The sequence below is a fragment of the Carassius auratus genome, chromosome 36, assembly GCF_003368295.1.
Source record: "Carassius auratus strain Wakin chromosome 36, ASM336829v1, whole genome shotgun sequence".
Classification (NCBI taxonomy): domain Eukaryota; kingdom Metazoa; phylum Chordata; class Actinopteri; order Cypriniformes; family Cyprinidae; genus Carassius; species Carassius auratus.
In genome coordinates this window covers 9,201,378-9,222,535 of record NC_039278.1, presented here as the reverse complement: position 1 = coordinate 9,222,535, position 21,158 = coordinate 9,201,378, and the positions used below count along the sequence as shown (strand labels likewise).

The following is a 21,158-nucleotide window of genomic DNA, read 5'->3' as shown; positions in this document are numbered from 1 at the left end:
TCCCCAAAAGTCAGCAACCTTGGTGTGAGCCAATGTTTATATATATATATATATATATATATATATATATGTGTGTATGTATATGTATGTATGTATATATATGTATGTATATAATATATACTTACATATAAATATACACACACACACATGCACTGTTAATTTCATAGGGGGTGATTTGAAAATTGCTTTATTATTTTTTTTCACAAACGTGAATGTATACTAAATGCTGAAAATGACCGAAAATGGTCTATAAAGTCTACTAGTACTGTACTGCAACAAAAGTATGATAATATGAAAGATATTTCCAAGTTTACCCTAAAGAAAGATAAATCTGCAAGATAACTATTTAGTAATGAAGTAATTATATGAGCATATGCTTTTTTCACCATTTCCCACAGGGTTTATTGTGAGAGAGTACTAGTTAACCTAACACGCCTCATAGCACAGAGGATTGGATCTAACATTGTTGCAAGTGGAACATGGATGATAATATTGTCATCGGAGAGATCTTGACCTCCATCTGCAGTTTGTCTGTCTACATACAGGGGACAGCAGTACAGAGGCTGGGATGAGGAATTACAGTGTGAGCTTTTAGAGGAACAGGTCCGGTCACGTTTGTTCTCTTCAATACTGACCCAGAGGGGTGGGAAAGGGGAAGGATTGGGGGACTCCGTGTCTTTAAGAACTCTTGACCCTGGATCCCAAAGTGCCCCTTGTAGCTCCAGTCCTGACAGTAAAACACCACTTAAGGGTGGAGAGGATAGGGATACCATATCATGAAGCACCTGAGTGACAAAATGAGAAACAAGAATGGTAATTCATATGGCACTTTGCTTGAATAAAGCACACTTTGGTGTCCGTTTACTTTTTTTGTAATTAAAGTATTATTATTTTTTTTTAATTAAGTGAAACTATATGTTTGGTAAACTATTAAATAGTCAACAGACCACTAGCTGAACATCTGATGTATAAGGCACACAAAATGGAAACCATTTCAGCATTTTCAAGTCATCATCTGATTGGTTGAATTCTACAGGATTTCGGGGAGACGTGTGTGTTTGTCACATTCTGGTAAGAGTCCACCAGAAAACAAATCAAATGAGACACCAAACCTTCTCATGGCAGAAGAAAGCTGTTGTTTTAATCAGGATAAAATAAATGCTGGATTTTCAAAAGTATGTGAAGTTTACAAAAACGAACTGTGTCATATTGTCTCTTGGCCAGTCCTTGGCCAATGAAAGTGGCGATGGAGTCCCGACCTCCTACCATCAGTTGGAATAACATTCATTTAATCTAGTATAAGTAGCAGCTAGATTTAAACATCCAATCTCTGTATTTCACCATTCTCCATAAAATCTCAGTCCATTTTCTCAATTCTTACACAAATTTAAGTGTTAATTGCATTCTTCAAGCTAATCCTAAATACAAGTTGACTGCTTAATTTATGCTGAGCGGGGTTTTTATAGTACTTGATATAAAACAAATGTTAATCAAAATAAAATATTATAAATATTATTCATTATTATTATAAACAAATTTTATTCACCATCATAAATTGGTTGCAAACACACACACACACACACACACACACACACACACACACACACACACACACACACATATTACTATTATTTTATTTATTTTATTTAGTTATTTTCAGAGGTGTTTGACCTCTATTTCAAATTATATGTTGGTGACTATTAGTGTTATGGAAGTTTTTGGAAATCTGAGGTTTTATTTCAAACAGTAAAGACTACATTTCAGAATTCCTGAATTTTTAAGAGCTAAATTTTAAACAAAGGAATGTTAACCACATTTTTACCCAATTAACTTATTACTTTTTCAGTTGTTTGTGAATAACTGGACTATGATTGAGGATAAGGATTTGGTGACTGGTATTCTATTTGTTTTTTTTTTTTCAGTTTGTGTTTGAGAAGCTGAGATTTACCTTAAAATTCAAGCTGTAAAGACTGATATCCTCGTCTTGGATGCGGACTGCTTCTCTGATCAACGCTGCCAGAAAGCCTCTGGGATTGAGAAAGGCAGCCAGTCGATAAACACAAGGTTTAATATTGGATGACTCCTCCCACAGGTATGACCTGAGCTGCTCTGCTTGAGTCTCCAGCCTTGAGAGATCTGATGATGTTAGATACGCAGTAGTGGAGCTTGTCATGTTATATTTAACTGGCTGAAAACTGTCTAAAAGGAGGGAAGACACCAGTGCATCCAGACGCTCCCGCTCTGCCTGGAAGAAACAACGCAACGGACCAAGAGAAGCAGATTCCATTCCCATGCCAATGTCCATTTTCCTCAGCTTGTCTTGTAAAGTTAGAAGCCTTTCCCAAGCTGTCCTATAGTCTGGAAGTTCTTGAGGTTGCATGAAAAGACTGGTGTCTCCTCTGACATCAACATAGATATTCTGTGTCTGATGCAGTAGAATGCTGAGTCGATGACTTTTTAGCTTCACCAGTTCACTTGCCATAGCTGGACTAAAGCCCAGAACGAATGGGTCTGTACTGCTAGTAATGCATTGAATACAATGCCTCAAGTCTTTCAACAGACCACCAGCTTCTGCAAAAATATGAGTGTGTGACAATTAATTGAAGGATTTAAGAACAACGTAGATGTTTAAAACATAGCAGTGGTTTTCAGCATTTTTGACCATATATATATATATATATAATATTAACATTAAAGCTTTATTATTATATAGTTATAGTTTATCGTGGAAATTTAAGTGATAGTGTGTGTTTGCATACCAAATCTTCCTGTAATGTTAATGATATCAGAGAGAATGTCTTTGCCGCGTCCACATAATGTAGACGGCTCTCTTAGACATGCCCTAATCACACTCTGCACAGCTGCTCGATCTTCGTGGTCTGACACGTGGCTCCCATAAACCAGGTGACCTGTTGAGAGAGCAGTCCAACCAACATCATCAAGTTCATACTGAACCGGAGAGATGCATTTAGAGCAGTTAATGTCCTAGCTGTACCTGCTATGTACTCCAATGCTCCGGTAGGGTCACTACAGTGTTTGGTTATGCGGTGACGTGCATCAATCAGAGCAAGTAGATCTTCCTGAGACCTATAAATGGAATAAAGTTTGAGTTATTTTTATAAGTTTTGCACAACAAATTCGGTTTAAAATCCTCACCAAAGGTAAAGCCGTGCTTGGCCCAGGTGTTTGAATGTTTGTCTCTGCCGCAGGACAGAGTGCAGGACAGCACACCGAGTGTTCACAGTGTCTTCATGAGAGGAGAAGGGGAGTGTCTGTCTAACTGAAGACCACAACTCATCCTTCAGGTCCCAGGAGGAATCACACACCAAGTGCAGGGCTCTAATCCTAACAGCAACTGTATCAGATGAAAGATTATACACATTAGACAGCATTTGTATGCTGCAGACAGAAATCAACTGATTTACTTTCTCTAAAAAGGAACACTTTTTTTTTTATTATTTAGACCTGCTCTTGTCATATATACCAACATGCAAAATTCTGGGAGCTGTAAAAGTTTTTGAATGAAGTCTCTTTTGCACATCAAGGCTGCATTTATTTGGTTGAAAATGTAATTTAAAACTTTGAATAATCCTTATTATTATTATATATTTTTTCACAATATTTTGATAAATAGAAAGTGAAAAAAAAAACAGCATTTATTTGAAATAGACATCTTTTGTAAAATTATAAATGTCTTTACAGTCCCTTTTGATAAATTTAATATATCCTTGCTGAAAAGTATTAATTTATCAAAGAAAAAAAAGAAAAGAAGTCTGTACAGTAGTGTAAAGTCAATTATATCACAAGTGATTTCAATTCTCATTTACATTCTGACAATTTATTCTCCTATAGTTTTTCCAAAAAGACAAACCTCAGGAAACTAAAGTGAGGTCAATACAGGTAAAATTAAATTGAGTCCGTTTTGGGGTTTTAACATATTGAGATATGGCATTAAATAATTGTTAGCTATTAAAAATTCTTAGAAAGGCTACATTAGCCACAACAACAGCCTAAACAGCACCTAATGCAAATATTTGGCTATTAGAGAAATATTACGAAGACAAATTATATTATTTGTATATATTTTTGAAATAACTCACAAATTATTCACAATAAGACTAGATTGTGTTAAGGAAATAAATAGGTTCATGTTGACAGTATTCATTATACCATGGCGCAGGTATTTCAGCCATCATGATGTGTAATGAGCAGAGCATTGCCTACCTGGGACTGAGTGAGTCCTGTCACTTCTGGTTATGAGCCACAATCTAAACTGGGGATGCACAAATCTTCCTGTACTTTCAGCATTTAGAAGCCTGCCATCTGTCTCCAAATCTGTCAAATTCCCAGGTGGTTTACAATGAGATAATGAAGTCTTGTAGATGTAGTTTGTATCATTATTAGAGTCACCTTTTGTAGTGCTGTACACTACTTGTGTTAACTTGTTCACAACGCTGGCATCCCAGCAGTCCAGCAGATGACAGTTGTTCAGGACTAACCAGTGGCCATTCTGAACAGCGCTGTCTAGTGCCGAGAGAACAGCATTTCGATGGCACCCAGACCCGAAAGAAATAACACTCAGCTTCACCTGTTGACAATAATGACAGGCTGCAACATAATTTAAAAGTATAGTTTTATTTCATAATAAAATAATGAGTTTATTATAAAATTAATGATCACCCCTTGTCCCATAGCATATTATGGCCATGATTTTATTGATTGGGAGAGAGAAATGTCAAGAAATAATGAGGAGAGCAGGGGAAATGTCACATGTTGGACTGAGCAGCACAGGGCACATGTGTTAACCACTAGGCCAAAGCTCTGACTTTTAGAATTAGATTGTATTTACTTCCACATGACCAGGCCAGTTATATATGTTTCTGTGACATCCATAGAACAATGCCATGACCTTATTACGATGACAATACCCCTGGAGCACCTTTGAGTAACAATGATAGCAACAATGTTGAAGGAATCGAAACAGCAACCTTTTTGTTTTCAGAAATGAGCCTAAATAACAACATCATGAAGGGAACCATGGTTGTATATGGAGTTAACTTTGAAAATCTATGCACTGGCGGACGGTATGCATATGCTACTGTCTGCGTCAAAACTTAAGAGTTGCCCATTTCCACCTCCATTGTGTTCGAGAAGCAATCCCGCTTAAAATGCAGTTTGCACACTCCAGCTCTAGACGGGAACTCACGGTCTTCCAGGCCAAGTGCATGCAACCACTGGCACCTAAATTTCAAGTCTGCTGGAAAACTATGCAGTCCAGCAGTGCTGTCGCAACCAGCACTACACCTACGTACCATCCTGACCACTGTAAATAAATCTATTCTAACTTGAAGCTATCCTAACTGATGCAATACTATGCTACTAATTAACTATGCTTCTTACAATACTAACGTTACACTAATAACTATGCTAATTAACTACATAGGCTACACAAAATAATCTTAATAACTAAATAAATGCTAAGCTAAATAGATGCTAAAATAATCTATCCTGATAGTTTTCAATACTCGCAATTCAAACTCCTGACTCTCTGCAGTGATTTTGACGGAACAAGATGGTTTTATACTGCCAGGGGCGTGGTAGCTCGTATCAAGGGGCGTGGTGAGATGGAAACTGATTACGTCACCTGCCACCGCTTACGTCACGCACCACCGCAAACATCCAATAGGAAAAATCAACTGCAGTAGCCACCGTTCAACCTGAACAGGGCAGTACTCAGACGTTTTTACACCATATAGTATAGAATTAAAACACTTTATACTCAAATGTCAAAAAAGTTACTCAAATCAATGAACAGCACTATAGCCCCATTCTTACAGATCATTAACTAAAACAAAGTTGGTTTAGGGTTTAGTTACTCTTTAAGTATACTTTGGGCTTAAAAATATCAGCTGCACACTATTAAAATACTTCTGTAGTTCTTATTGAATCACACTTCTGAAATTCCATTTTCATTTAAAATTTTAAGCAATTTTGTTATGTGTAGTAATGACGTTTTTTATTTAGTTTTAGTTAACTAATATAACGCTGGCTAGCCTATCCAATCCATGCAAGGACACCAAATCAAATTTAAATTATAGGCCTATTAAAAACCTATTAGTAACTTTATTTGTACTTTTCTGATATTTCCTTCCTTATATTTTTGTTATATTTTCTGCCTCTCAAAGCTCATTTGTGATGGGAAAACTGGGAAGAATAGTATCAGAACATTTTCATTTTTTTCCCTTACTTTCATTTTAGCTTTATCTTATTTAGCAAAACCTTTTTTTTAGTCATCAAAAACAACACTGCTGCAACAGTAACTTACCATTTTATAATTTCAGTTTTCATTTAAATTTTAGTGTAAATTCTAGTAACTTAATGTAATTTGTATTATTATTATTATCTATATTTCTATTTAGCTTTAATTTATTTTATATCAGTTTTAGTAATTTTAGTAACTCAAGTGGTAGAGCATTGCATTAGAGCAAGTGCAAGGATGGGGGTTCGAATTGCAGGGAACACATGTTAGGAGAAAATTGTTAGCTTGAATGCAATGTAAGTCGCTTTGGATAAAAGCGTCTGCTAAATGCATACATTTAATTTGAATTTTTTATTTAATTTAGTACATGCCAAGGCAACATTTATCATTTTTTATTTAAGTTTAATTTAATATTTATATTTATACCTTTCTTTCTTTCTTTTTTAGTTACCAAAAACAATTTTCAGGTGCTTTAGATCTCATTAACAACTGCTACAGTAACTTACCCCTTTGTTGTCCACTTGGCACTCCGCAATTTGATTAATCAAGTGGAGAGGGTGAATGCTTACTGGCATTTCTTCATTTTTATCTGGTAAATGTACAACAACAGGACCTTGATTTTTAGACAAAAGGCTGGAGATCATTTCCGCAGAGCTCATTAGAGGATCTCCAGGATATGAATGCAGCAAATATCCTTGCGCACAGGCTTCAAGGTCCTCCTCCACTGCTGCTAGCCAATGAGGACACAGCGTTTTCCAGAGAATAGCCCTCTGCATTGTGGACAAATGAGAGTGAGACTGACAAGGGACCGGTCCAATCACTGTGGATGAAGGAAATCGCAGGTATTCTCGCCATAGCTTGGACGAATTTACCAGAGATGATACAAGGCCACAAAATGGTTCAATCCTCTCTAACAGAAAAATATCATCTCGTGCGCATGTTTGAATCCAGCTCGGCAGCTCGGGGACAGACTGTGCAGACGGTGATAAAAAATGCTCTGAAGACTTCCAGTTGCTTAATCCTCTGAGGAAAGTGCCTCGTTCTACCTCAGGGCATCCCTCATTGTGCACAATAACAGCAACAGATACCAATAATCTGAATAAAGTGGAATGGCTCTTGAACAAGCGGGGTTTATACTGAGAAAAGACATGAGACACAATCCTGTAGGTAATCTCAGATATGACTGCTGTGGACTCCATCACTCTATGAAGGCTCATGTCTTGGCTCTCTAGGGGTAAAGCTGACCGTAAAGTGAGCAGGAAACCATGTAGAGTGAAAAGATAACATGGGGAAAGTTGGGCCACATCCTGCAGAGCGTTGTACAGGGCTGTGGCAAGCTCTGCTATTCGATAAAAATCAGCCATCAGGGCTTTGTGTCGATCTATCTCTTGGGATAGCTCCTTGATTTCTGTCTCAAGTTCAAGAGAGACACTCTGACACATACACACGAGTGGAAGGAAGTCGGGGTCCTGGAGAAGTGGTGTGGATGCGTGCATGACATAGTCCATCAAGGAAACCTGCGATCATAATAAAAATGGACATTAGGGATATTTTAAAAAGCTTTCCAAAAAAGATCTAAACTTTTTCACCAGCCAACCTTGTTTTGAAATAGTTCACGCTGAAGTGTCTGTTTTTTTGTTAGAATTTGACGATGTAGAGTCCACAGTTCTAAACACACGGTCTGCATCAGTTCTGTCAGGAAAAGGTCCTGAATTTCAGACGTGCTTGGAGAAAGATCAATCATTTGAACCTCCTCCAGGAATGAAGTGTGAATTTCTAACAGAAAAGTTGGGAAATAGTGTGGATTAATAACACAAGGCAACCCCTCATAGCAAGGCTATTTCAACTAAAGTCCATGAAAATGGGTGAGGGAAAACACATATATTTTTCAAGGCTGTCAAGGTTAACATGTAAAAATTAAGATTTTCATTCAGATACATGATTCATATATTTTCAGGAGATTAATTTCACTTCATTCTGTTGACAGTCTTGACAGTAAAAACAAATCTGCATCTAATTTTGTGAAATCTTTTCTAGACATATATGCACTTGGGAATTGCTTGTATTTGTGTTGTACTTTGCTACAAAGTTTCTCTGTTGCCTTTATCTTGCTCACTGGGGGTTGAAAGGCAATATTCTCTGTAAAACTGCTTTTTGAACTATATTTATTGTGAAAAGCACTACACATACAAATAAAACAATATTTTACTATAGATGAGGTACATGAAAATATATAGACGGCTTCATTTTTTAGGAAAAGGGTCCTATACCCATCAGCATATTTGGGGGTGCTTGGTCTGAAACTTTTTTTTTTTTAAAGCCCTGCTTCAAAGACTTCAAAAAGGATCATACTCTGACTATCCTGCAAAATCAACACATCACACATCCTTAATCTCTCACCCTGTATCAGCGATTGGACTGGAAGGGAAGTACTCATAATGAGACGAAAGTCCGGATGAGCAGGTTTAACCGAGTGGCTCTGACCAGGGGAACTTGCTGGCGTAACAAACATCTGAAGGATTTGGAGGTTTGATGTTGCTCGTTCAGTATGCGTCACCAATACTCTTAGACCTGCAGTGGATGAAAGCAAAGTGAGCTTAAACCATTTACAGCATAGATATGAAAATGGAACTGAAGAAGTCTTTGCATATGATTACCTTCTTTTGCTCCATGATTTAGCTTATCAAATAACTGTGGATCATCAGCAGAAACTATAATTCCATATCTATCCCCCTCATGGGCTTTTTCTTCACATCTTGTAACCTGACCTATAACAAATCTCACCATAACTGAAAGATATTTTTAAAATGCACTCAAAAAAAGTTGCTTCTTTAAAGGTTCTTTACACATAGTATCAGTTCTATTTAAAACCATGCTTATACGTTTTATGCTAAACTGGTTCATTGTGTTAGAGTTTGTTATTCAAGAGCCTGTTTGTAATTTGTTCTTTATTCCTTATAATTATTTTTTTTTATTTAACTGTCAAAAAATGCTTTCAAAGCCAATTCATTACTGTTTTTCTGGAGCTCACCCATACAACTGCACAGACTGTCAACACACTGTCAAGAGGTATTTGATATACTTCTAATGTCTTAACAGGTGTTTTTTGCAGTGATGCAGTGAAGTACCATTTTGGGCTCCACAAAGAACTTTCAGTGATCAGTTCTTAAAAAAACCATTTTTTCTTAGTGTAAAGAACATTTCAACAAACTAAAGCAATTTTTCCCGCTTTCCATTCCATTTGTGGAAAGGAAAGATTTCATAGATGTTAAAAGTTCTTCAAGGAACCATCATTGCCAATGAAGAACCATTGTTTTTCCAGTGAACAAGCCAAAGAACCCCTACTATTTAGAACCATTTTGTTTTTTCAGTGTGCATGATATATAAAGGCAGGCTGTCATACTGACCAGGAGGAAACAATGTCTGAGATCTGGGTTCCTCGTGTTTATGATGATCTGCCAGTAGAGGGCAGCGCTGAGCCCAAGCAAATCTGTGACCCCAGAGAAGAACACTCCGGAACAGATCAGTGGAATTTCCATGGATGCGAAGCAGATCTAGTCCAAGTATTCGATTTAAGGCAATTTGAAATGTCTTACTGACAGGAATTGCCACATAGTGGTCACAAGCTGCAAGGGGGACATCACAGAAAATTGTTGCACACGGATCCTCCGGTTCGATATTAATTGCACCATCCAGACAAAGTTTGTGCCACTTCTGGAGCAGCTCCTGTCGAACATCAGGACCGAATGGACCCAAGTATGTAACAACAGCTGCCAAAAGCAGGGCGTCACCTGGAATGCTGTGATTAGCCAACTTTGCTTCCTGTAATATATAAAAATCTGAGTCAAATAATGGGTTACACACACATTGCTTGAATAATTATACCCATCAACAATTCTAGCTATACCTTTTCTGCTGACATCCAATCTTTAATGAGACATTCAACCTGTTTGAGAGCAGCACATGACTCCCTTTCTTGAGCTTCTGAAGTACAAAGCTGGGCCTTCAGCAACTCCATGTCTTGTCTGTTGAGCGCCTGCCTTCTTTCCAATTCTTCTAGTCTTTTCCGCTCTGAATCCTCCTGCAGCCTCGCAAGTCTCAACCTCGCTCGACTCTCAGCTATGAGCTCATCTAAATAGCGCTTTTTTTCCTTTTGAGGTGCCATATGGCGCTGTATGCAAGCATACTGATATACTGCTCTCACCCAGCGACACAAAGACTCACAAGTCCGACTCACATCTCGCACAGAGCTTGGCTGAAAGCATGGTGCCTGTGTGATCTGAGCCAACTTATAAATCGTCTCATCGGTTAATTTAGATATGTCGAAAAATTCCAGTTCCTGGTAGAGCAACATGCAAAAGGAAAGCTTTCAGACAAATCAACAAAAGATTTAATTGGGGTCAGTAGGTTACTTTTTTTTACCTGAAAGAAGCTGGATTGCATCAAAAGTTGTTTGCTACTGTCCCACCCACATGGACGGTTGAACAACATGCATATGAGATCCATGACCATGACAAATCCATCAGGGGGCATTCTGTAGTGCCGCATCTCATCCAAGTCAGACTGGCTCAAAGCCTGCAGTGCCTCCACAGCTGCTTGGTACAGCGGACTTACCTGCACAAAACCAGCAACAGTGAAAATCACATTTCAGTGTGTCTTATGTGTGATCATACTAGTCAAATCAGACCTGTTCGAAGGCATCTTGAACTTGTTGCTGAACTCGGTATGACTGATCCTCTAGATTGAAAAGCCATTCTTCTTCCTTTGAACTTTGGTGGTGGGTTTGTTCCCAGATTTTGTATGCCACATCCACTGATTCCTGCTGCTGGTCCAGACACTACAACAGACACATGAATGCACACAATAGTGAAAAAAATTACATTGTGATCATTTTAGGTCTGAGCTATTGACACAAAGGTCCAACCTTTACTCCATTTCCTTTCAATGCTTGAGCAAGTAAAATCACTTTTGAACATAATTTCTGCCACATCCTATTGCTCCTCTAATAACAACTGTTACTGAAACATACCTTCTGTTTTTCCTCACATTTGGCCTTAAAGCTCAGAACGTCCTGTGTGTGCCTTGCAGCTGTGTCAGTCATGTCCTTCACATGCGCTAAAACCTTTGCCAAACTAATATATGAAAATAAGTTTTAAAAAAGTAACAAACACAAAAAAAGTTTACAGGTGCATCTCAATAAATTAGAGAGTAGTGGAAAAGTTCATTTATTTCAGTAATTCAACTCAAATTGTGAAACTTGTGTATTAAATAAATGCAGTGCACACAGACAAATTATCAACAAATTAGAATATGGTGACATGTCAATCAGCTAATCAACTCAAAACACCTGAAAAGGTTTCCTGATCCTTCAAAATGGTCTCTCAGTTTGGTTCACTAGGCTACACAATCATAGTGAAGACTGCTGATCTGACAGTTGTCCAGAAGACAATCATTGACACCCTTCACAAGGAGGGTAAGCCAAAAACATTCATTGCCAAAGAAGCTGGCTGTTCACAGAGTGCTGTATCCCAGCATGTTAACAGAATGTTGAGTGGAAGGAAAACGTGTGGAAGAAAAAGATGCACAACCAACCGAGAGAACTGCAGCCTTATGAGGATTGTCAAGCAAAATTGATTCAAGAATTTGAGGGAACTTCACAAGGAATGGACTGAGGCTGGGGTTATGAATTATTCTAATTTGTTGAGAGAGAGAATTGGTGTTTTTTTGTTAAATGTGAGCCAAAATCATCACAATTAAAACAACCACTTAAACTACTTCAGTCAGTCAAGTTTCACAAAAAAATACTGAAAAATTGTAACTTTTCAATGACATTCTAATTTATTGAGATGCACCTGTTTTGAATATCTGGAATCTGAGGGTGCAAAACATCTAAATACTGAGAAAATCACCTTATTAAATTCTTAGCAATGCATTTTGCTCATCAAAAATTAGGTTTTGATATATTTATAGTGGGAAAATTACAAAATATCTTAATGGAACATGATCTTTACTTATACCATAATGATAAATGAAAAATAAAAGAAATAATTTTGACCCATACAATGTTTTTTTGGCTAATGCTAAAAAAAAATATATATATATATACCCTAGCAACTTAAGGCTGGTTTTGTTGTCCAGGCACACATATAATTACAATATTTTTTTTTTTATATTTTAATACATTTTAAAATATAATTTATTCCTGTGATGGCAAAGCTGAATTTTCAGCATCATTACTCCAGTCCTCAGTGTCACATGATCCTTCAAAAATCATACTGATATGCTGCTCAAGAAACATTTCTTACTATTATCAGTGCAAATGGTGGTATACTTTTGCATCCCTGCCCTCCAAAAAATTCTGACCAGTAGTGTATGTTTAAATACATTAGTGGGATTAGCAGTCCCCTCACCAGTTATCCTGAACTCTGCTTTGCTCAAAGAGGTGGTGGCAGAAGAAGAAGAACTGGACCATCAACTCTACGTAAGACCGAGGTCCAAACGGTTGAAAATGAAACAGTGTGACAGCATATTTTGTAGCCGATAAATGTATTCTTGCCATCGCCTCAGAAATGCTAGCCACTAAGCTATTCCTGGCAACTAGAAAAGCAATAACACACAGGCACAAACTCATTCAAAACATGAAACAGATTACAAAAAAAAATCCATTAGGAGCAGAATTATAATTATATTTGACAGATTCACCTGTTCTATCTGTCTTGGGAATCTGATGGCTGGCTTTTAAATGATACAAAGCACTTTCAGCTGAAGCCTCACAGGTCCAAGGTTGGTACACTTCTACACAACAGCAGAGACTCAAAGCCTTGGTGATATGCATCTCCAAAACTGAAGATTTTACGGTTTGACTTTCACAGTTGTGCCAGAGAAGAGGATAAAGAAGGAATACATGAGTATTTCTTCTGATGTTTTTGAAATAGCTGGACAAAAAGAGATGCACAATATCAGTACTATAAATGTTACCTGCTGATATCAGAGAATTTATAATTAAACACAGCGGAATATTAAATATTTAAAGGGATAGTCCACCCCAAAATTAAAATTTTGTCAGTAATCACTTAGCCCTATGTCGTTCGAAACCCGTAAAAGCTTCATTTGTCTTTGGAACACAATTTAAGATATTTTGAAAGAAAATCAGGAGGCTTGTGACTGTCCCTTTGACTGCCAAGCAAACTGCATTGTCAAGGTCCAGAAGAGTATGAAAGACACTGAGAATACTTTTTGTACGCGAAGAAAACAAAAATAATGACTTTATTCAACAATTTGTCTCCTCTGTGCCTCTTCATTTTGGAGAACATCCACTAAACGCAAATGGAGTAAGCTATTCTGTCTCAGACGTAAATACTGTAGTAAACGTAGAAAACGTATCCTTTTGTTGTCTATCTTAAATATCTTCTCTTGTCTTCTTAAGATAAACTAAGCTTTCGCGGGTTTGGAACGACATGGGGATAAGTGATTGACAAAATTTTCATTTTGGAGTGGAGTAAGCTTTTAATCTGCATGCTCAATTCTCTTATTCTTACATGTAGATTACCTTTGCCTAACACTTATTTAATATATGATTTTTTTTTATTATTATATTATATTAATCTTCAAATAATCTCAAAATGAATATCCATTTTTACCATAACATTAAATTAATTATAGATTTTTCAGTATCTGCCTGAAATGTATAGTCAATGCATTCCTTTTTTTCAGTGACATGATCTGCTGCAAAATCACAATCTAAGTATAAAAAAATGTAAAAAAGATTTCAAAAATCTTAATGAACACAAATGAATATGCATAATTAAACATGCAATTAAAATGGCATCAGTATCTCAAGTAAGTGATATGAAATGTAATGGAAACTTATACTCTACGTTTCAAGTGCTCTGGCATCCTTTGTCAAACTGCTCAGTTCCTTATCTGAATACAGTCCAGGGAAGCGTCCATTGGCCATTATTATGAGCAGCTCATCCTTAATAGCCTGGCTAGTGTTTTCGTGAACCAGAAGAACCAAATGTCCACCCACCCCAATTTGGCTACGAACCCCTTTCATAATTTCCCACAACTTGGCCTCATTTTCAGGATGGACCTCAACTAGTTGATATCCCAACAAAGTGGCTGCTAGCCGTACAATGGTCTTTCTGCCTGTTTTCTTTGCTGCTCCAAACAGAGCCCCGTGTCCACCAGGAACGAGAAATGTGCGGATGATATGCACAAGTTGATGTACATTTTGGTGATGCACAGCCCAGGTAGGACTATAGTAAGTGTTGTCAGATTCCTCTTTATTTTCTTCTCTGCTTTTAAGAGTATGAAATAGTTGGTCTACCAACATATCTATGTCTCTTTCTCGATAGACACAGTTGAGTTTACATTTATGGTGCTGAAGTATGTTATTCAGTGGTGTACAAAATTCTGGGCTGAAGACCACATTCTGGATGGAAGAAGCTGCTTCCTGTAGAAGCTGAATGAATGTTTTTGCTGTGGTTGTTGTTAAAGGCATATGTTGTGTGGTTAACTCTTCATGTGATTCTGGCTTTTGATTAATGTAGTCATATTTGTTTTCACCAGAATGAGAACATTTTAGATGCATTTGAGATGAACTACTTAAGAATTCACATGCAGATTCAGATACACACGCTGATGTTCCTGGTTCACTTTCGCCATCATCTTTAACTTCATCTTTACCATATGAGGATCCATCCTCACCTCTTCCTTGGTTATACAAGCTGGAGTTGTTCTCTACTGCATAGCGCTCTTTCCTCTCTGTCTGAACTGCCATTCCAAGCAAGGGAATCACATTCTCTTCCAACTGGGAAGGGGTTGAATCCAGTTGCTGGTTTGCATTATGTTTCCTTGATACAGATGATTGATCTGTAGGGCTTGATATACCTTCTGTAGATTCACTTGACAACCTAGTGCCAAAATTCTTCTTAGAAACTTCAGCCATAATGGAGAGAAGTTTTTGGCATGCCTCCTCTGAACCTAGCCGATCACCAAAAGTGCGCAAACACTCATGCATCCAGAGGCGCGCGATGTTAAGGTCATGAGCTGCATGTCTAAGAGCGGATGAAGAGACACTCCTATAACCCAGACTACTATGAAGAGCCTCCTGGACATTAAGCCTTGGCTTCCAAAGGTACATCCCTTGAAACACTTTGTGAACATCATGCAATGAAAAGATGAAGATTGGACTATGTAAGGCAGAAGTAAAACATTCACGCACTGCAAAATACACATCAAGAGTTGAGGTTAGGATGCAGTTTGTTATATCTACAATCCTCTGCATGGATTGTGTCTCTTTCAGCCATGGTTGCAATTTCGAGGAATGGATAGAAAACAAGATTTCAGAAGTCATGCTTGGGAAAGTCAAGATTGTGAAGAGTCGAGAGAGACGTGGAGAGATCTGATTGCTGTTGACTGCATTAGGAGCACTACAAGTGCCTAGATAATTAACGGCTCTTAATTGAAACAGCTTGAAATGAGAGCCTTCTGATATCAACACTTCACCTGTAGAAATACACTGACGCAATGTCTCTAGAGTCATTGATGTTTTTTCATAAACATCTGCAAAATAGAAGATAGGGAGACTTTAGTTGTTACTCTTTGAATACCGAAAGTTTGCTACAAGTGCACTTGTTACAAGTTTGTTACAAGTTAATCTTATTGTTACATGTTAAAATTACTGAAAATGTTTGATAACAATTTTTTTTTTGTTTTTCATCAATGATATCATGATATATGATATAGAGATACATGAAAATGTGCATCATGACAATAATTTGTTTAAATGAGAACATTCTAAATAAACAGTCCAGGATAATTAAAAAAAAGAAAAGAAAAGAAAAAGAAAAATACGGGGAAAACCTAAAAGAAAATATGATATGATTGCAATATTGAGGAGCTCAAGTTATTTAACATTTTGATAACTTGATCCCCTGGAATAAAATTATACACCAATTAATCCTGCAAAAAAATGAAATATCTGAAATGAAAGGCAAATATGCATGACAGAGATTTTGGTTTATTATTAACAGACGCTTCAAGCTGCTTTCTAAATCTGCATCTTTTATAAACTCACCAAATGGTGCTTCATGAAGGTCATCAATGAACAAAAGAAAGTTTGGCTGCTTTAAGGACTCCATGTTCCTCACTTGAGTCTTCTGGTACCTAACTCTCTCAAGTACCTTGCTCAATTCAGAAGAGTGAAGGCCGAGACAGGCTGGTAAATGCAGGTGTGGTCGTGTTTTTGAAATTAAAGACTTGCACAGCATTGTTTTGCCAGAGCCAGACTCTCCCACAGTAAGAACTGGCTGATGAACATCCAGGAGCATGTCCAGGAGATATGCATGTTTTTCGTACTGTATCAGGGCAAGTAGTACAGACACAATTTGTTCACTTAATAAATTCAGAGGAAAAATATATATTAATATGCACTCTATGGGATAAAAGGCATACCTGAGGCACAGGTGTGTAGAAGAGCTGTGGACTCTTACGCATGAAGCAGTTGATGAAATTAGTCGTATCTCTCATTTCCTCACTCAATTCAAAGAAATGCTCAAATACAGTGCCTTCTGGTGGAGTCTCAATAGTACAACAGCTTTTATACAGAGCCTCTCGTACAAAAAGATCAAAATGTGGCCAGTGTCTACAATGAGAACAGGCATATTCTTTTATTTATATCCTAACAACATCTAGGATTGAGTATAATCACAAATAAATTACATATATACCTAGGGTGCAAATGTCCTCCAAATCCCCAAATGAAAGCTACAATAAAGAGGTTTCGTGCTTGTAACCACCAATGAGAAGACGATGCCATGGCATCATTGCAGGGTGATTGGAAAGCTTGTGTATTATCTAAAGAAGAAAGATGTGGAAACTTCCCTTATATGAATTATTAGCAAAAATGGTTTGAATCAGGTAAATAAAACTTTTCAGTAGGTCAAAAATTCATATCCTCTGAACCTAAAAGCCTGAACTATGGAAAATCAATGCAAAGTCTCTTTAAAAAATAATTATTAGATATTTGTATAACCTACCTGTTGTTACAGGTTTCCTTGATGTGTATTTCAAGCCTCCTCCCTTTCCTGAATGCTCCAAAAGGGTGTGAAGAATCTTAATGAAGGACATTATTTCCTGCAAACCATCTGTAATCCTAGATGACTGTCTGCCTTCACATCGATCACTGGCCATCACAGAAGAAAGTGCTTTGTTCTTAAGAAATGCTAGCGTGTCAGGAAAAAGGTCTTCAGAAAGGTGACTCCACATTTCCAGAGTAATCTGGTCGACATTTTGTTCAGTAGAAAGTACATTCATCTCACTCTTCCACACAGATCTCCACAGGTTTTCTCCAGAAACATACACCAGACTGCAGTGTGTCACTACAGAGGGGCTTGAATCACCAAGGTCTGTAATCTCAGCTAGTATTTTCAGTTTTGATGGCTTAATTTTCTCTCCTGATGAAAGGCAGAGATAGGGATTTTCAAGATCACAAAGAGTAGTCAAAGAGTCCATCCAAGCAGGTCTGCCGAGTGGATCTCCATCCAGCACAATCCATTTTTCTAGCTGTTTTTGCACAGTTATTTTCCTCTTGCAAGGAGTAATCGGCAGTGGCTGTTCTGAGTGTCTTAATGCTTTGGTGAAAACTCCATCAAACCAGGAGTTGTCCTGACCACAATAGCCACCAAAAAACTGTTTGAGGGACAAGGTATTAGGAAATATAACTTCTGTGCTCACAGAGGTCCAACATGGCTTAGACAAATAATGATAAATGTCATTAAAATCTCCTGTAGGATCACCAGTAGATTCAATGTCCCTAGCCCTGGACAGTTTTTGAAGTGCACTAGAAAGGGCTTTATACAAAGTTGTTTTTCCACTACCTGCTGGTCCGACAAGCACTACAACATTAGAGCGCTTCAAAACTTCATGCAGGATCAACACATTGTGAAGTGTTTGTGTGTCTGTATAAATTCCTTGTTGCTGCAACTCATCGATGACAAGATATCTAAGGATATTTTGTTCCCCCTCATCAGTGAACAGTTGTGGACTGGAAAAGTACCTTGCTTTCGGAAAGATTTGCTCAGATATTTTACAAAACTGTGATGCTATCTTTGGATCTGAGACAGTATACTGCATGACTGACAGAACTCCTTTAATTGCTGCTTGCTCTTCTAACTCATTTATGATCACATTAGACTGACTGACAAACTTGAAGTGTGATGAATAATGTTCTTCGACCTTTGCGGGTATTGTTTCAAGTCTCGTATAAGCAGATCCTGTCTCATACTGACTACAAAATGTACCCTTATCAATTTCTACCAAATTACGAGAGAGATGTAAATGTGTTCCAGAGACAGCAATCACATTTCTGAGAAGGACAAGCCATGAGGTCTGGTGACCACTGACAAAATCAGGGAGGCAATGTGAATCCTTAGCAAGGCTAAAGAGAGAGACCAGGCGACGACTTATGGTAGCTGCTTCAGAGAATCCAAATGACATCAGCATCACTTCTGCAATGGTTCTGTAGTGTGGCTGCATAAATGCCACAGGCCTCATTGCAATTCTAAGATTTTCTGGTATCTCAGTTGAGTAGCCATTAGCTGAGATTGTGACACATCCATAGCTTAGCATGGCTTGAATATTTTTTCCAGCAATGTGACATTCCACTTCATTCACTCTACTGTTATATTTTTGTATGAATTCTTTACTGCTACACTTCCTAAATGAGCTTGTCAGCTCATGTGCTTCCTCTTGGGCTTGTCTTTGAACTGCTGATAAATTTTGATGAATTTCAGTCAAGCGTTGTCCCAACTCGGACAACGTTCCTTGTTTCAACAAATCCACTGAATCAAGCACAAGCCAAGCCCCGGATTGAAGAGCACCTAGAAGCATTTGCGAAACAACTGAAGTAGCAGTGCTTGAACAACACTTCAAGATAACCACTTGTCGTCCCAATGCATAACCCAACTGCACTGCAGTATGCTGCTTGCCTGACATGTGGGGTCCACTGATGAAAGCACACTTGAAGCTTGATAAGGCAAGAATAATGCCCATGTAAGCTTGTTCAGTTGAAGGAGTAGTCACCATCTTCCAGTTATCAGGTCCGATGTATTCATAGCCATATGGCAACTGTGTGCACAGAATATCAACACAGACAGACTGATCCTCTTGAGGTGGATGCAAATCAGAAGAAGGTGCATTATCATTTGGGATGAGGTAATATTTCATAAGTTTATGCCATTCAAAAGAGGACTCCAAGTCTCCTTTCACTTCAGCAAGCCCATCTGTTTGGCCAGAGTGCTTCATGGTAAGCATAACCAAGGCACGCAGAGCTGTCAAGATTTGAGATGTTTTTTCATTTGAGTGTTCTTTTAAAAGCTGACACAAATAGTGCACTTTTGCTGCATTTTGGGACTTGATTCTTGTCCACATGCCAGTATGTGATGACTTCCGGATCGTGCTACACCACAAAACCTCCTCTGCCACCAAAAGGCATTGCAAAGGATATTGACGTATTAGATGCATAAGTGAGGGAGGTTCATGAGCTACTTCTGAATTGTTCTCTTTTCTATTCCCAATCAGGTCTGGGGTGCTAGGTTGCTTTTCAAAGTTTGAATGTTGCTGGACATCTAAGCATTTCAGAATTGCCTGTTTCACTGCTTGATATAACTTGTGCTCAAAAAGACTAAGCCAAGCCACAGGACTGAGGTTTGGCTCAAGAGGACCAATGAAGGGAACATGTTCTCCAAATTCTCCATACACACTGTGTATGCACATTCGCTCATCACTTAGAGCTGTCAAGTCATTGTCACAGCAAACACCACCTTCAACTTGAATATCAAACTGTTTAACGCCCTTGAAGCATTTCTGCACCAGTGGTAAAAGGGATGAAGGTTCTGGGAGCTGTAAAGAGAGAAGTTTCATCACCTCTCCATCACTGAGAAAGTAGAGTCTAGGGAACTGGATTCGTGGTGACTCCATGACGTAGAGTAAGTGACTGGAAATCTCCTCCATTATTGTGAGTCCATTCATAAAGACAGTACGTAGACTCTGTCCTTGTAAACTGTCACTGGCCTCTGTTGTTGTACCCAGTCGAACAAAACTGGATACATGTGGGTCATTAACAGTGATTTGAATGATTTTGCGAAACATCTTATCAACCGGGTGAAACTTCTCTTGCTACAACAGAGAAATTGATTAGTTAGAGAAAACTTATTTACTCAAACGGCAGTAAACAAACTAAACATTACATCAAAAACATACCAACTCAGACTTTTGAGAGTGCACCGTTTCATTGAACGTTCTGCTTAAAAAGATCCATTTTTGCTGATATCGCCCAAATATATCAAGCAATTTATCTGTAAATAAAGGCAAAAGAAAACTATAAATCAACATTTTTTAAAACCTTCTGCTGTACATATTTAATTTTTTATAAATTTGATCTTGTGAATATACCCTGCTCTTGTAAAAGCAACAGCCAGTGTTCAACCTCTTGCTGAAACTCAGCAACATGTGGAGAACGCAGCATATCAGAAAGCATCAGAACACTTTCCTTAGTCTGAGCCAAAAGTGCCTCTAAACCTGCAAAGAGAAATGAGAGAAAACAATAACTAAACCAAAACGAAAGGCTAAACTATTCTATGTTTAACTCAAATAAAGAGTTTAATTTATATTAAGGTAATTTAACTTTATTAAAATGAAGTACATTTTAAGATGTAGCCTAATTAGCAATTTGAATAATTAAGTTACTTATTGAGTAAATAAGTCCCTTTTCAGACAGAGTAATTTACAGAAGTTCTAAGCGGCCATGCATTATCATTTTTTTTCCTTTTTGTTTTCTCGTTATAACGACTTAATTTTCTCGTTATCTCGACATAACGAAAGTCATTTTCTCGTT

General features: G+C 37.8%; 1 protein-coding gene across 1 annotated transcript in view; it reads right to left on the bottom strand.

Moving 5' to 3' along the window:
• Positions 1–201: 201 nt before the first annotated feature.
• The window catches only part of dnhd1 (dynein heavy chain domain 1), a 33,366-nt gene continuing 12,409 nt past the window's right edge, over positions 202–21,158 (bottom strand). The window contains exons 19-43 of the mRNA XM_026221195.1: positions 20,717–20,842; positions 20,525–20,619; positions 17,302–20,440; positions 16,993–17,119; positions 16,718–16,907; positions 16,341–16,620; positions 14,137–15,826; positions 12,962–13,194; positions 12,670–12,856; positions 11,289–11,391; positions 10,947–11,096; positions 10,682–10,873; positions 10,167–10,598; positions 9,667–10,081; positions 8,917–9,027; positions 8,660–8,830; positions 7,857–8,035; positions 6,766–7,776; positions 4,411–4,588; positions 4,225–4,335; positions 3,157–3,355; positions 2,996–3,087; positions 2,760–2,909; positions 1,949–2,571; positions 202–785 (exon numbers count right to left, since the gene is read on the bottom strand). Of these exons, the coding sequence (XP_026076980.1) occupies positions 402–785; positions 1,949–2,571; positions 2,760–2,909; positions 2,996–3,087; positions 3,157–3,355; positions 4,225–4,335; positions 4,411–4,588; positions 6,766–7,776; positions 7,857–8,035; positions 8,660–8,830; positions 8,917–9,027; positions 9,667–10,081; positions 10,167–10,598; positions 10,682–10,873; positions 10,947–11,096; positions 11,289–11,391; positions 12,670–12,856; positions 12,962–13,194; positions 14,137–15,826; positions 16,341–16,620; positions 16,718–16,907; positions 16,993–17,119; positions 17,302–20,440; positions 20,525–20,619; positions 20,717–20,842 (10,568 nt within the window). The 3' untranslated portion in view covers positions 202–401. The remainder of the gene's footprint in view (positions 786–1,948; positions 2,572–2,759; positions 2,910–2,995; positions 3,088–3,156; positions 3,356–4,224; positions 4,336–4,410; positions 4,589–6,765; positions 7,777–7,856; positions 8,036–8,659; positions 8,831–8,916; positions 9,028–9,666; positions 10,082–10,166; positions 10,599–10,681; positions 10,874–10,946; positions 11,097–11,288; positions 11,392–12,669; positions 12,857–12,961; positions 13,195–14,136; positions 15,827–16,340; positions 16,621–16,717; positions 16,908–16,992; positions 17,120–17,301; positions 20,441–20,524; positions 20,620–20,716; positions 20,843–21,158) is intronic.